This window comes from Neolamprologus brichardi, chromosome 17, assembly GCF_056152115.1.
Source record: "Neolamprologus brichardi isolate AB-2024 chromosome 17, ASM5615211v1, whole genome shotgun sequence".
Classification (NCBI taxonomy): Eukaryota; Metazoa; Chordata; class Actinopteri; order Cichliformes; family Cichlidae; genus Neolamprologus; species Neolamprologus brichardi.
In genome coordinates, this window is record NC_142120.1 from 14069797 (window position 1) to 14085344 (window position 15548).

Genomic DNA, 15548 nt, shown 5'->3' on the forward strand with positions numbered 1-15548 from the left:
AGCTAACACTGATAAAGGTCATCCACTTCCTCCTGAGCTGAACTTCAAGCCATTAATGTCTAATCAGTTTTCTTCTGCGTAAGAGTGTGTGTGTGTGTGTATGTGTGTTGTGTTAGGAGAGTGTGGACAGATACGGGGAAGGCGTGAACAATATTTCAGCATAAATAGGCACCAATTTAGAAGAAGGTCATGAAAAATATCTGCAGGCTGTGAACGGATCTTTGAGCACAAAGAATAATTACAATTGTAAATAAACCCTGGACCTGTTTTGTTTCTGTAACAAGAAGTGACAACGCAACAGGACGAGCCAGCTCAGCGGCATCAGTCTGATACTGCCCTCTGTAGTCAAAATAGTCAAAGTGCAGTCTTTTTTGTAAGCCAGAAGTACACAAGGTGCCCATTTTATTAGGTGCACCTTGTTAACACAAGGCTGATCCCCCTTTGACTTTAAAACTTCCTTTAAAACTTCCTTAAGGCTTCATGATGCAGATTCAGTGAGCTGCTGGTGCTGGAAACACTTCTCATTCACATGGATCTCGAGTCTCAGACTGAGATATGCCAAGATGCAAGCCATGCTTTCATGCTGTTTACAGCTAATTCTGATCCCATCAACAGAATGTTGCAGCAGAAATCGACACCCATCAAACCAGGCACCATTTTTCCAATCTTCTCTTCCTGTTTTTGGGTAAGCATGTGTGAACGGTAACCTCAGTTTCCTTATCTGACAGGAGCGGCACCCGGTGTGGTCTTCTGCTGCCGTAGCCCATCTGGTTCAAGGCTGTGAACTCTGAGATGCTCTTCTGTATATCCTGGTTCTGACAAGTAGTTATTTCGGTCACTGCTGCCTTCCTATCATCTCAAAGCAGACATGCCCTTCTCCTCTGACCTCTGGCATTCAACAAAGCATTTTTGCCCAGAGAATTACCGCTCGCTCGATATTTTCTCCTTCTCAGACCAGCCTAGCTGGCACAAACAACCACATCACTTTTAAAGTCATTCAAATCACCTTTCTTTCCCATACTAATGCTCAATTTGAACTTCAACGGGTTATCTTGACCGTGTCTGAATGCCTGAGTAGCTGCCATGTGACTGGCCGATTCGATATTTGTATTAACAAGCAGCTGAACAATACCCAGTGAAGTGGCCTTGACAGTAAATGAAGATCTGCAGCACAGCTGGGCCCTGTGTGCAGTGAGATAAAACATCTTGAAGGACTAAATAAGAGCTGATAAGCCTGCAGAGAGAAATTCTTTTAGATAAACAGATAGGGCCTGCCTGCAGTCAAACATTTATAGATGTGGCAGAAACATTTTACTCAGAGCCAAAATATTTTTCTATCGATTTTTAAGTCTTAATTTATTCTAGAGCAACACAGACATTATTGTAGGGACTGATTGCAATTCGGTCACTCCTGAAATTAAGACTTTCTGAGCCAGTGACCTCATACCAATCTTATCTGAAATTGCAACCTTAAACTATCTGGCTTTTTTTTCATTTGGCAGATTTGCACTGACATTTGCACTTTTGTTTTATCTGTTTACTAAAACAGGAGAAAAAAAGAACGAGTAAAACAGAAAGCAGGCAGCACAAAGCAGCCAACTAAAGGGATATTTAGGGGCATAAATCAAACTCCAAAGACAGCAGGAGAAAAAGAAGTGCTGCAAAACCACTAAATTCTTGTATTTAAGAAACTGGAATAAGGCCCGGACATTTACTTTTGAGTTAACCATCATTATAGTCAAGTGTCAATTAACAGAAAAGTAGAAATGCATTACTAGTTTTTCTTTTTGGCAAGGAGTTTTTCAGAGCAACTTTAAACTCTGGTGTGAGAATATTTAATTACCAACAAGGTGTTCAATTGCAAACTACCTCAGTGCCCTTTTCCATTTTTGCCTGGCTCATTACTTCCCACAAAATGCATTTACATGAGCAGACCGAGAAAGGAGAGACAAACACCACAACCAAAATGCACCACGCCTCTGTAATAGCCTAGTGGCGTACCTTGCTGGCTCGAGTCAGAGTGCCGTTGGGTCGATCTGGGCGCTCCTCATCGGACAGCCGCCCGCTACCGAAGCTGTCCATGGAGTGGGAGGAGATGGTGTGGCAGAGCTCCTCGAATGAGTAGTCCCTATCCCGGCACTTTTTGATCTCATGAAGCAGTTTGGACAGCTCGCTTGTCACAGCATCATCTGAGGAGAATGTAAGAAATGTGATCCGTATCTGTGAAGCCAGTTATTCTCAAACCAGGGACGCCAGCAAATATATTTTATCACCGAAACAACAAAGAAAAAAAGGTGGAAGAAAATCTTTTATATGCCTGTGTGATTTATTGTGAGATTAACCTGTTTGGCAGACACAAAACTCCTCCCCCGTCTGCTTCCTGCTTTGCTTTTGTGTCGCATTAAGGCACACTGTGCTAATCACTTCCTCCCGCTTCCCTCCACGACTCTCTAGGTAATCAAGGTAATTATGGGATCTGCTGACAATCACTGAGAGGAGAGCAGATCAGCACACACTCAGCAGGTTGCAATGTCATATTTGTAACACAGGGGGCAGTGCTGGACAAGGTAAGTGTGGAGTGGCAGTGACTGTTATTCTCCACTAAAGGAGCTGCTCTCCATGGCTTTATTCAGCCCATATTGTAAAAAGTAAACAATAGTTCCAATCAAGTTTAGTGGCATTGTTCTTAGAGTAAACTGGACACATGCATTTGGATGATGGACTGGTCTGTAATGTTCCCTTATATATAAATAAATGCTTTATACAAATGCCTTTGTAGTTGTTCGGGTATATTACTAAACATATTGTAAGCCTTTGTGCAGAATGCATAAAGGAATGTGCTACATAGGTTGTTATTTGTTGTTATGTTATCTGTCTACACCCGGTTTCTGTCTTTATTTCTGCCACTTCCTCTTTTTAGAACTAAAAAAAGCTGTATTTAGTCACCTCAGAGCTCACAGTCCAGTTGCATTGTGTCACATGAATCTGTCTTCATACTTACTCTTGTGTCTCAGTGAAGGGGACGCGGAAGGCGAGGGAACAGAAGTTCGAGGTGTAGGGACAGGACACGTGCGGACAGGCTCCTCCAGGATGCTCAGCTTCTCCATCTCATCCATCATATATTCTACAGACACGTGGAAACAGCGGGGAATTAAGAAGATGGACGATGAAGCAGACAAGATGAAAGCAATGTGAATTAAGGGGAAAGTGAAAATATGCCAGGAAGACGGGAATAATGAGCAGAAAGGGCACAGAGTGGAGGAAGTTTGGAGAGTGATCGGGGAGGGAGAGCGAGAGAGAAAAAAATCATTTCAGAGGCATTTTACCGGATCAATATAATAGCACAGCCATCAGTATTGTAAACAGCTTGAGCTGCATTCAATTCACACTTTTCCCCACACCGCAAATTCACTTCACAGCTTCTGCTAATAAAGCAATCTGCTGTTCATGAAGGTAAAACAGAACAAATTATGTGGCTAGGGAAGGAAAGAGGAAGAGGAGGGGAGAAAAGGGTTCAGGTGAAGGGCCAGAAACAAAGTTCAACACTTGCTTAACTCAGGCAAAGCACACGAATATACTTGCAGACATGTCTGTGAAGGTTCTCATACTTGCAGACAGAAATTAGGTGGCAAATTCCCTGCAGAGTCCTAATGAGGGAGCCGGTTAATGTCAGGAGGAGTGTTTGTGCGTGTGGGTATATTTTCATTATTATGAATAGTGGCATTCAGCTCAGTAATTATGACGAACAACCACATTTGCATACAACTACACTTAGTACTGGAATTTGTATCCGACTCAAAAAGAAAGACGAAATGCTCCGGCAGATTTATTAAGTTCCATAAACAGCAGAGAACATAAAGTTCAGTGTCTTTATAAAATAATAAAATAATCCACTGAACTGTAGTACACAAGCAGTTGCTGATGGGCAGTACAAAATGAACTTGTTAATTCAAACAGTCTGATGAATCGTGTGCTGTGAATCAAATGAGATTCTATTCATAACGAGGTGCCTACGGCAACCAGAAAGCCCCTCGACTGGTACAATTGAGTAAATGACAAGTATTCTGCTCTTTGCGTCTCTGTCTGTGCGTGTGTGTTTGTGTGTGTGTGTCCTTTTCCATCTCCTCTCCAACAGGAAATGGCATGCAGCTGATCTTTTCACTGAGTCACAGCTGCGTCCTTTCCCTCTCTCTCACACACATTCACTCTCCAATTTATGCTGAAGTCCAAATCTCTGTTTGCACTTCTAATTTAGAGAGACAAGCTTTTCACGGCTGTCATTTCTGACCAATATGCACAATGACATGAATTTCTGACTTTTAAAAAGCTACGTTAATTTCATAAACATATTTTCTAGCCTCACTTGTGTGCATATTAACAAATATTCCCCCAAATTGTGATTCTATATGCACAGCTCGGGTTGTGAGCAGCTAAGGATGCCGAATTAAGTCCAGACAGCTGCACTGTATTGACATCTTCAACCCCAGTGATCCACATAATCACTCTTCATTCTTGTAAATACAAGTGTGTAAACAAGCAAATCCACAGAACTGTATTTTAAACTCTATCCATTCTCTTCTGCTTTTCCAAATTAGGGTCGCAGAAGTTATTTTAAACTGTAGAGGAAATCCCAAATATACCAAAAAATGCTAAATGTTAGGAGTAGGTGTACAAAACAGGGAGCAAGAATCTAGTAGGTGGTGCTGCTACAGAGGCTATACGGGTTTTGGTTAGCATACACTGACTGGTGAGTTACATATATTACTTTTCTGTCATTTAACTGTTTAATGATGTTGGTTTAATATGAATGTCAATGTAGAAGGTCTGTATCAGAGGGAAAAGCTGAAAAACGTTTGAAAGTCAAAAATGTATGTCCTTCACATTTTCTAAAGGATTCTGGCCACCAGGCCTGGTGTTCGACTGTCTTGAATCTGAAGTCAATAACATGAACATCCTGTCTTGGATCAAAAATTCAAGCTGGTGCTGGTGTTATGATGGGGGGTCCAACTGGGCATTGTTTCAATTCAATTCAAATTCTTTATTGTCCCAAAAGGGAAATTAGTTTAGCAACAGGATAAAAGTAAACAAAAAATAATATAAAATGACAATAATAGTAGTAGAAAATCCCAGAACAGTTTTATGGCATTTAGGAGACAGGATGCAGTAGGGATAAAAGAAGTCTTTTGGTCTTCCTCAGAGGTACTCTAAAACAGCGGCCGGAAGGCAACAATTCAAACTCACTGTGAAGTGGATGGTTTGAACAATTAACAATAGAATGAGCCTTTCTAAGGACATTTTTATTGTAAATGGCAAAAAGTCCATCTTGCCAGCGCCCTGAAATTTTGCTAGCAGTTTTTACCAAAAGACCCAACCGATTCTTATTCTTCACCGTCAGGTTACCAAACCAGGCAGCAATACAAAAAGACATCACAGATTCGATAAAACTTCTATAAAACAAAGACAACATCTCAGATGAGACATTAAAAGATCTCGTTTTCCTTAAAAACAACAGTCTTTATTGAACTTTTTTAGTAATGGCATCAGCATGAGAGCCAAAACACAGTTTATGGTCAAGTACCACACCTAGATATTTGAAACTTTCAACAATCCCAATATCAGCAGTTTTAACGATAGTGGGCGATGAGCTATAAGAGGACTTCCTAAAATCAATAATCATGTCTTTAGTTTTTGACACGTTTAGTGAAAGGAAGGACTCATCACACCAATCCACAAAATCATGTTTAAACACCACAGCCTTGAGTATTGTTGCTGACCATGTCCATTCCTTTAGGACACAGTGTACCAATCTTTTAATGACTGTTTCCAACAGGGTAACTCATCATTTCACAAACTCAAATCATATCAAACTGGTTTCTGGAACATGCACTCAAATGTTCACCGTACTCAAAGGGCCTCCACAGTCACCAGATCGCAATCCAATAGAGAACCTTTGGGATGTAGTGGAACAGGGCAATATTGAATCTATGCCTCGAAAAATTCAGTAAGTGCTGAAGGCAAAAAGCAGGTGTAACCCACTACTGCTGAGGTGTACCTAATAAAGTGCTGAGTGTACATTGTGTAGTTTCAATAAAGGGCTTGAACAGAGTCCAATTCTGTTATGTAGCGGAGACGCAGACCATCTCTAAAGCTCACTGCTCTTCATTAGCAAAAAACAAATTACGCAGAAGTTTTAGATGTTGGGTTTGGGAGCCGCTTTATGAACTGAAGAAGTGAATTTTAGCCCATTGTTCACTATACCTTTAGCTGGTTAAGCCTCCAGAGTTAAGCATGTGCTGTTTAGCTCCTAACTCTGCCTGACTGATGAGAATCACAAAAGAGAACTAAAACTAAAAACTATTTTGGAGAGCAACTAGCTATGTGAAATAATTTTTCAAGATGTGTGGGTAGGTTCTTTGCAACAACAAACCACTTCCACTTCACATATGTAACTCTGAAGCAAGTAGAAGGATAATAAAGCAACAACTCCATGTTAAGGTTTAAAACACAAGACAAATATAGACAATTTTCCCAGATTTTGTTATTTGTTTACGCCTCAAATTGTTGTCGTGCTAAACTTGAAATAGGAAACGTGAATCACTAATTACATCTAAATTGTTCTGCCCTTTGCATCGCTGTGCGTTCCCTGGTTTAATGTCAGCTTTCTGTCTGCTATTTTCTAACCGTGGACGATTTGTTACATTCCTGGGGCTCAGTCTCTGCTCCCCTTTCTATCTTTGTCTCCTAGTTAAGACTGTTTAGCGGTTAATTTAGGCTCTCCTCGTTCGCCTATCCCTCCAATCCTGTCTGTCTTTATCTCACTCTCTTTAAATCATGCGCAACAACACGCCTAACGTACACCCACAGACTACACAATGACAGATAGCGAAGGCCTCCAAGCCACAGATTAGAGCGTTCAAACTGAACCTCATAATCACTTCAGGATAAAACTGTCTTTAGAAGGTGCAATATGGAGAATCTTTGGGTCCGCGGGGACTGCGGTGCAAACTCACACAAACAAGCACTGGTTGCACACAAAACCCACTGCAGCGAGGACAAGAGCAAAAACAGGGGTCTTAATGGCAGGTGGAATAAAGTGAAGACACTGAAAATGACAGTATGCTTTTTTCTTTTTGGGCCATAAAACATATTAAATATTAAACATATTAAAAACATTCAGATTACCTTGACTTCACCCATTTGCAATTCCTGAGTTTTCCTGAGCATTATCAGAGAAGCAGCTGGCATATTTAGAGAAGTGTATAGGTGTATTGCATATTCATCACTCTCCACCATGAAACGTGAAAAAAAGTATAAATCTGATAGGGAGCAAATGCTTTTTCCTAGCACTCCCACTTTTATTTTGAAACTATCAAAGGCAGAGTACAGCAAGGACAGATCATCGACCAAATCAGCCACCATAAACCAAACATATGCATTTCTTAGGACGGAAACTACAGCATAGGGGCAAAAAATCCACAAAGAAAGGCATCATTTACTTCACTCATCATAGCTCGTGGTTCTAAACGTCACAAAAGTAGAAACTCTTGTCAGAGCAGATAATTTTTTAACTCATTAAAGCAAAAAAAGCAAAAATGAAACTGATGCCTGTGATGACTGGTGCATTCCAGTTAGCTGAGCCTTTTCCAAATTCAACCATCGTTAAGGATTTTAACAAGGGATTTTCCTGCTTTGACAAGTCGGGATGTTTGAAACTACTATTAAATAGCAAAGCAACAAAATCCAATATGAAGATGTAAGTCTGACCTTTTATGGCATGCCAAGGTCTTGCTGCTCCTTTACAATGTGTGTTGATATTAGTATTCATTTATACACTGCTGGAGAACATCTATTATAAGGGTTCTTAAGTAGTTTAGATATGGACTTTATTGCACAGTAGTCATCAGAAATACCATAGTGCTATTTATCCACTGAAACTTCCAGAATCTTATTGATAACAATCTTATTTAAAATCCAGCTAAACCAGTGAGACAAAGAAAACAAGTCAAAGCTAACAGTAACAGTGCATTCACCCATTGTACAAACTAAACACATACAGGAGCTTCCATTGTTGCTGGTGAACTGTTAAATCTTTCTTTTTGTTGTTATAAATTTAGTGAACTTATATAAGATTCTTACACCTGAAATTCCCCACTTTCTCAATTCATCTAAATCAAAAGTGTGTGCGTCTTTACCTTGGATGAGAGCAGTGATCTGCTGGGATTTTGGTGCAGGATGATCCCTCAGAATCTCCAGAGCCGTTCTTCCTTGGCTGTCTCTTAGATTGGTGTCGATCCCTGACACACAAACACACACAAGAAAACGTGCATAAAATACAATAAAAAGAGGGAAAAAGTCAACACCCATTACTTAGTCTAACAATACAGGACCTACTCAGGCTCGCTCATGATAATTCACCTTCACCGCAGATGCACAGAACTAAACACATTCAAGCGCAGTATACAAAAATAAATATGAAGTCAGATCTGTAAACACACCACTCAGTCAGAAACACCAGTGAGCATTTTTTCCAAGATTATAACCCAAATGTTTTGTAGATGAATGCAAATTAGTCTCACACATACACATTCTTGCAATGCTAAGTCACAATCTCAGACAATGACACATAAAAAGACTGCATTCAAAAACTGATGCACAATATCAAATAGGCCATATGTGAAAATAAATGTCATTCCAATCGTTCTGCTGGGTACCATCATAAGTGTATCAAACTGTAATAAAAGGACATTTACACCTAAGTTAGCATTTCAGGTTTTTATTTTCCCTCCTTTTGTCCTCCTTATTTCTCATGTGGTTTGTACATTTATGAATGAAGTCTGTAATGTGATTAGTGCTTCAAGGAACTGTAGATGTAAAAAAACAGCTTTCCTGGCTTTTTTTTTAATCAAAAATAACAAATGTGTTTAAAAGAAAAATGAATTATAATAATAACGGCTTGTTGTTTAATGCTCTTCATGTCCCAGAGTTGTGCTAAACTTAGCTTACGTTTAATAGCATTCAGTTTTTATTTAGTTGTTCTTAACTTTCTATTTTTTAGCCTTTTTAGCCTTTATTTGATCGGTCAGTAAATAGCAGACCAGAAAGTAGCAGACACTCTAATGACTGGAGGCCCTGCCAAGTTCAGACGTTGCAATGCTCAGAGAAAATACAGAAATAACCACATTTACCTACTTAACTTGAATGTCACATGATCCTTTTCTGTGATACTAAAGGTTATTTCTTTGGTCAAAAAATGACTGATGCTTACTTGATAGAGCAGTTACACCAACAAGCCATTCTCTACGCGTAGGCATAGAGGCCCATCCTACACCTCTACAGTAAACCCACCTACCGACAGGCAATATTTTTAGCTATATCGGGTTAGAGCTCAGTGACTCTGACAAGTACAGCCCTGCTTTGATCCAGGATGTTAATAAAATCAAGGCAAAAGGAACATGGCCACCCAGAGGAAATCCTGTAGGAAACAGGAAGTGCTGAAGGAAAGTAGGTGGAGGATGGAAATGATGTCAAAAGGACAACAGTGTCCAGGCTGTTTTAGTAAAAGTACTAACTATACCCACATGACTTCAAGCTACTAGTTAAGACAGGAGCTGTTCTACCTTCGGGAATCTTTTTCAGTCATTGCATAAGATGACATAAGACAACACATCCTAATTATGCAGTTGCAGAGAAACTGGCCAAAACAATAACAAAGCTTGAAGTGAGGAAGAATTTAGCAAACAGATGTTTGGAGTTCACCTGAGGGCAAACTGACTCACAATTTAGGGAAGGAGAGGGAAAACACAACAAAACAAAATTCCAAACATCACACACATATAAGGAAACACGCACAGTTTTTGTTTAGCCGGGGTATATTTATAGACCCACCTGAGTCAAGCAGAAGGCGAACAACATCCATCTTCCCAAAGAGAGCTGCCTCATGGAGGGCACTGCCATTCTCGGTCTACAAGAGACAGAGATAGCATTTGTGTATTAATATTAAGTCACTTTAACAATTGAAACTGGAGACAAAAATAGACATCAAAACCAGAAAGCACAAGAGGCGTTACAAAAAAAGAAAAGGGAACTGGGATTAAAAGGGAGCAAAAAGGCAATATTTTGATTTGACTTTTTTTTCCCCCCTCGCTGGCAGTTAAATGAAAGAGATTCAGAGAGATTAAAACAAGTTACATTCCCTCGCCTCCAAACAGTGCGAGGCCACAGCGATTTCAAACCATTACACAAGCAGCAGGCGCCTGTGTGGAAACGTCCCACTTTCACCTCACCCTACGCTGGCCCGTATCAGCCTCCAGTCCAACTAATAGAGATATTACAGATATGATGCAACACACTGAAACCAGCACGAGGATGGTGCCAGTAAGTGTCTCATCCCGTATCAGCAGTGATGAGAGAGACGATTATCCTGACAAGGATACATTTAAAAAGTCCAACAACATAAAGAACAGCTGTTTAATCACACAGCCTGGGGGTGAACAGCACCAAAATAGCTAGACTTAAAGGTGTAGAATTTTTATGTTACAGCATCCTTTGCTGATACTAATGACTGATATCCTAGGATGTGGAAAAACACACATCGGAATGTTTTCCATACCAGCGGGCAGAGTAAGCAGAGTAAGCAGCTCAAGAACAAACAGCCTCCAAACAGTTCCATCGAGCACTTAAAGCCTCCTCCACTAAAGCTCCACCCCACAGCCAACAAGACCCAATATTCACTATCAACATGCCAGACACTAGAACATCCACACAGGGTCTTTTTATAACAGATTCCCTTCCTGACAAAACCCAACAGATTTTTTTTATTTAACTAAAGTCAAATCTATTTTAAATAACCTAAAGTTAAAATTTATTGGAGGGCCAGTATTGGGCCGATATTAATGTCCAATATTTGGTACTTGTTAATATATCAGTAATGGCATTTATTAAGGCACTCTGCTGTTGGAAACACACGTACAGTACAACTAGCTCCATCCTCCATGCTTCTCATGAAAAAGCGACAAATTGTCAGTGCTTGGGAGGAAGCGAAGCGTGGCTATATGTGGACAAGTTTTGCATTTGATACCAAGGAAAACAGGATGCTTTGTAAACCACGTTGAGCAACTCTCAAGGGTAATAAAACAACAACCTACATTACATTTTATATTTAATCAACTTTGATGTAGTCTACTATAATCTTATAATATTTAGTCAATTAAAACTAAAATAATTTAGATGCCTAAATTCTAACTAAAACTAAATAACTTTTTAGTCAAAGGACTATGACTAAAAAGTCAGATCTATAAATTGTCGTAAAAAGGTCCTACGTTGGTCGGACTCTACCAAATAGCGTGCAGTGAATTTGTCCACTGTATTTCTGCTTCAGTTAATTGTTTCCATACAATCAGAATAATTAGCAAAAATAAGCTACAAAAATAGATCAGGTCAATAGGTAGGGACGCTATTACTATTTTAGTGATGTTCAACATCATTCAGCTACTTGAGGCTCACGTCCTGCAGTCCAGTTGACTCATTCTGCACTTGAGATGAGCAGCAAGCTGGAGGTCCATTCCAACCAGAACCGACGGTAGGTAATGAACTGCTACTGCTATGCCTACCTCAGCAAGAACTATTAGGTGCAGCTGGGAAGACTTATACACACACACCCCGCTAGTAAAGCCAAAAACACAACGTATATATAAGGGAAACGCTGTAACTAGTTTTACTTTGATGAAGTTACTGCTATATAGCTTAACAGGACATCATGATCCTGAAGGTCTTTCTGGAACATTAAACATACTAATCTGTGCATGTTGCTGGAAGCAATAGAGCCCATCGAGGATACTAAGGACTTCAACATACACAAAGACACATGTCTCACACTCGCAGCCACACACACACACACACGCTGAACACGTTGCATCCTTCATAGCTGGCTTCCTGACAACACAGATGAAACCCTGGACTGAATAGAAGTCCCAGCCGTAATGAAGACAAATTATCTGGACGACAGCCGACACTGCCAGGAAATTCTGCTCGACGCAACACTACACCACATCAGTGTGATCGTCTTCTGCAGGGAATACTCAACTTTTTCCGTTTCCCCTGACACAAAGGTGTTATCGCCACAGAGAAGGGATTGATGGCAAAATGAAGCTATAACGTCATATGCGACAGCTCCTCTGTCTTTTAAAAGTTCAAAAGGTCAAAGGCCCAGATCTCTCGGAAAAATCCGGCAGGTGTGAATCCAAAGTGGAAACAGACGAAATGTCAAATTTGTAGCGCCTGCGAGTTTATCACAATGTGGATGTCTCCCCTGCAAAACGAAATCTCTGCTGCCCTCATGCATGAAAGCCGAGGTTGTATCTCAGGAAGAGATCCACCCCCTATTCTAGTACACACATCTTGCCCTCCTGAACCTCCTTTACCACTTCCTGTCCTGTTTCCCATAGCGATTATGCAGTGATGTCATGAGGAAACAAGGAAGGCAGTTCTTACTCCGAGTTTCCTGGAATTGAAAGGCAGATGAATCGATTTAACGACAGCACGCAGAAATGTAGCGCTCACTGCTCATGATGGGACGACGAGGTAAATGTCTGAATGTGAATGCTCACATCATCCCTCTTACTTATGCTTGACAAAAAAATAGGACTCTATATTTATCAAAACAGCTGCACTGCAGGCAATAATGACCTAAAGCATATTTTTGTGCTAGACAGTGTTGGAAATAGCAGTTAGCTGTGTTTGTGAACAAAGATGTGTGTATCTATACTAAACTTTTGCCCTGTGTTGGCTATAGGTCACTCAGTGGCACGTTCCTCCATACTGTAGGGATTTCCCCTCATTATTATGGGAACAGACAGAGGATGAAAGAGTGTGTGAGAGCAAGAGAAAAAGAGAGGAGAAAAAAGAGAAAGTGCGCTGCATGTATAAATTATTCATTCTCACTCACACAGACCTATATGGCATGACTCCAATTACTGACCTGTACACACACGCTCTCTCTTTTACACACACACACACATGCACAATTTGCTTTCCATTCTTGGAATGCCATCTGTGAGTCACCCACAGCATCCACTCTGCACCTTCAACATTATAGTACAGTTCTGACAGTGCGGCCTTGCAGAAAATACAGAGAGAAAGAACGAGCGAGGCAAGAGGGGAAATGGAGAAGAGCGGAAAGCAGGTGGGGAAAAGAGGACAACTCGACACTCGCTGTGTTTCTCACCTAAGTGGCATTAAAAAAGCCTTTGCTCTTAAGGGAAGCCATTAAGTCTGCTTGTTTACCTGATGTTATTGCAACTGAACATCAAATGCAAACAGCCACATGGGGCTTTTACAAAAACAAAAACTGTATATTAAAGGGAGTAAGGTCCGAAAAGTGTAGCCAATGCTGTGGAATCATTATTGCTATATCCATCTTTTACGTGCAGTCTATGAGTAAAACCAGGAGAGTCCAATTACCGTGCAACACGGAGATTAAATGAAAACCCAATTTAACAGAAATGCCTACCATTACAGTCGAGCAGTGTTTGACCCCTGTTCCAGGTCAGGTGACATGTGTAGGCTCCCTCTAATTGACCATCAAGTTTAACCAACCAAAGAGCCAATTTTACTCGCCAAGTGTGCAACAGCTACTCTCATCCAACGTATGATAATGATAGCTAATAGAGCAAAAGAGAACTTGATGCCCCTATGCATTATTTTCAGCAACAGACACGAGCAGAGCAAACGCCAAGGGTAAACTGAGGAGACGATTCGAGATATCAGACTTGCAGTGCTCTTGATGAGTAGGTAGAGAGGAAAAGTAAGAAAAGGGGAGAGCGGAGGATTTGCAGACGTGTGAAGAGAGATGAGGCAAATCAAAGGCGTGTAGTGTTCATCTGCTCTAGACACATGGAGCCTCAGGCCAAATCCCTGCAGAGAAACACAGCCCTGCTCTTCAGATCTGAGCAGGCATGCACACATTCGGGCATAAACAGACACCGCAGCGTGTAACAAGGACAGAAGGCAGAGACGATAGGTGCGGTGCCACTGAGTCATGCATATCCTCACTGTGAGAGCCTCACAGTGATTCTCATATCCAAGAGGTCAAACTGTTTTCATCCTTCCAGATATGGAATCCACACAGACACACATCCACGTCCGTGCCCATCAAATTCTTCTTTGCTACACATCCTAATGGACGCTGTCACAGTACGGCAAAAAAGCTCATATTTGTCTTGCAGTCGCAGACCCTCCTCCATCCACATGCTATTTATACTGTATATAAACTGTACTTTACACAGCCAAAAAAAAAGGGAGAACGTAGCATCTGTTACGCCATATGTCTCAGCAGTGAATGATAATAGAGTCAGATCAGATTTTGGCACCAGCAGAAGTTAACTTCTAGAGTCTCTCAGATCCACATAGCAACAGCTACACGTTTTAGATCCATAAAAGCTTCTGGGGCACTGAAGGAAATTTCCTATAAAGGCTTTGAAGGATTGTTTTGTCGCATGTGTGTACAAACTCTGATCGATCCCTGTTTCTATAGCTTCTAAGCAGAAATGTCCCTTGATTAAGAATCAGCAGCTTTAGGGGGCTTTAGATTCTGACTGAGCTCTGAAACTCCTGGAGCTGCTTTTCGGCTTCAATTCTTCAATTCTTCAATCCAACAGAACCAACTCCAGTAAAGAAGCGTGAAACAACAACGTGCAACACTGTAAAACAGAATTTTGAGCCTTTTTAAATAAAAACTTTCAGTTTTATCCTTGCAATCATTTAGTAAATCAGCGTTTCTTTTTCATGTAGAGATGTATTATTGAAATTGTGCATTTCTTTCTTATTTTAAGACACCTCGGGGATTAAATGTGTAGTTACTGATACTGACAGAAAAGTGGCATTTCACTAGTACAGCCTACGTAAGATCAAAGTGGGCTCTATATGCCATTTAATGTAAAATGAGTTTCACATAGCTGTTTAGACCTGTGTCTTGTTTAAAAGCTCGTACCTGGACATTGTTTGCAGTGAAGTAATATTTCTGGTGAAAATGTTGAATTAAAAAAAAGTTAATTTGTTTAGTAAAATATAGAAATACAAAATATGGACTTAAAAGTGGCTAATCCCAGTAAATTATATCCATACAGTGTCTGATGTTTATCTCCGGTCAGGTGATATTGGCAGCAGAATAAGCATCAGCACTCCTCTTCAGGCATCCAAAGACCTCCATGCCATTTAAGATACAGCGCATGCAGTAAGTTCTGGGTCTACCCTGGGGTCTCTTAACAGCTGGCCACACCTGGAAAGACTCCAAAAGGTACTCAAGAGGCCTCCTGAGCTGCTGCCTGAACCACCTCAGCTGGTGTCATGGTCTGCAGTGGGTGGCTGGAATTTCCATAAGGCTCCTGAACCTACCTGGGATCCGCCCCTGGGCAGGGCCAACTCCTCCAGCTCCTGCACACCTGGAGCCTATTGCAGGCAATCAAGCCAGAGGGATTTAAGCCACACGTTGATGTTCATTCACTGCCAGTTCGTCATCAACACATGTTGGTAACAGGCCTTATACTTCAAGT

At 40.8% G+C, this 15548-nt stretch overlaps 1 protein-coding gene across 4 annotated transcripts in view; it reads right to left on the reverse strand.

Moving 5' to 3' along the window:
- anks1b (ankyrin repeat and sterile alpha motif domain containing 1B) overlaps positions 1-15548 on the reverse strand; it is a 271727-nt gene that overhangs the window by 153447 nt on the left and 102732 nt on the right. For all 4 annotated transcript variants that reach the window (XM_006780780.3, XM_006780779.3, XM_035906771.2 and 1 more), the window contains exons 6-9: positions 9886-9961; positions 8193-8294; positions 3002-3124; positions 2002-2189 (exon numbers count right to left, since the gene is read on the reverse strand). In XM_006780780.3, the coding sequence (XP_006780843.2) occupies positions 2002-2189; positions 3002-3124; positions 8193-8294; positions 9886-9961 (489 nt within the window). The remainder of the gene's footprint in view (positions 1-2001; positions 2190-3001; positions 3125-8192; positions 8295-9885; positions 9962-15548) is intronic.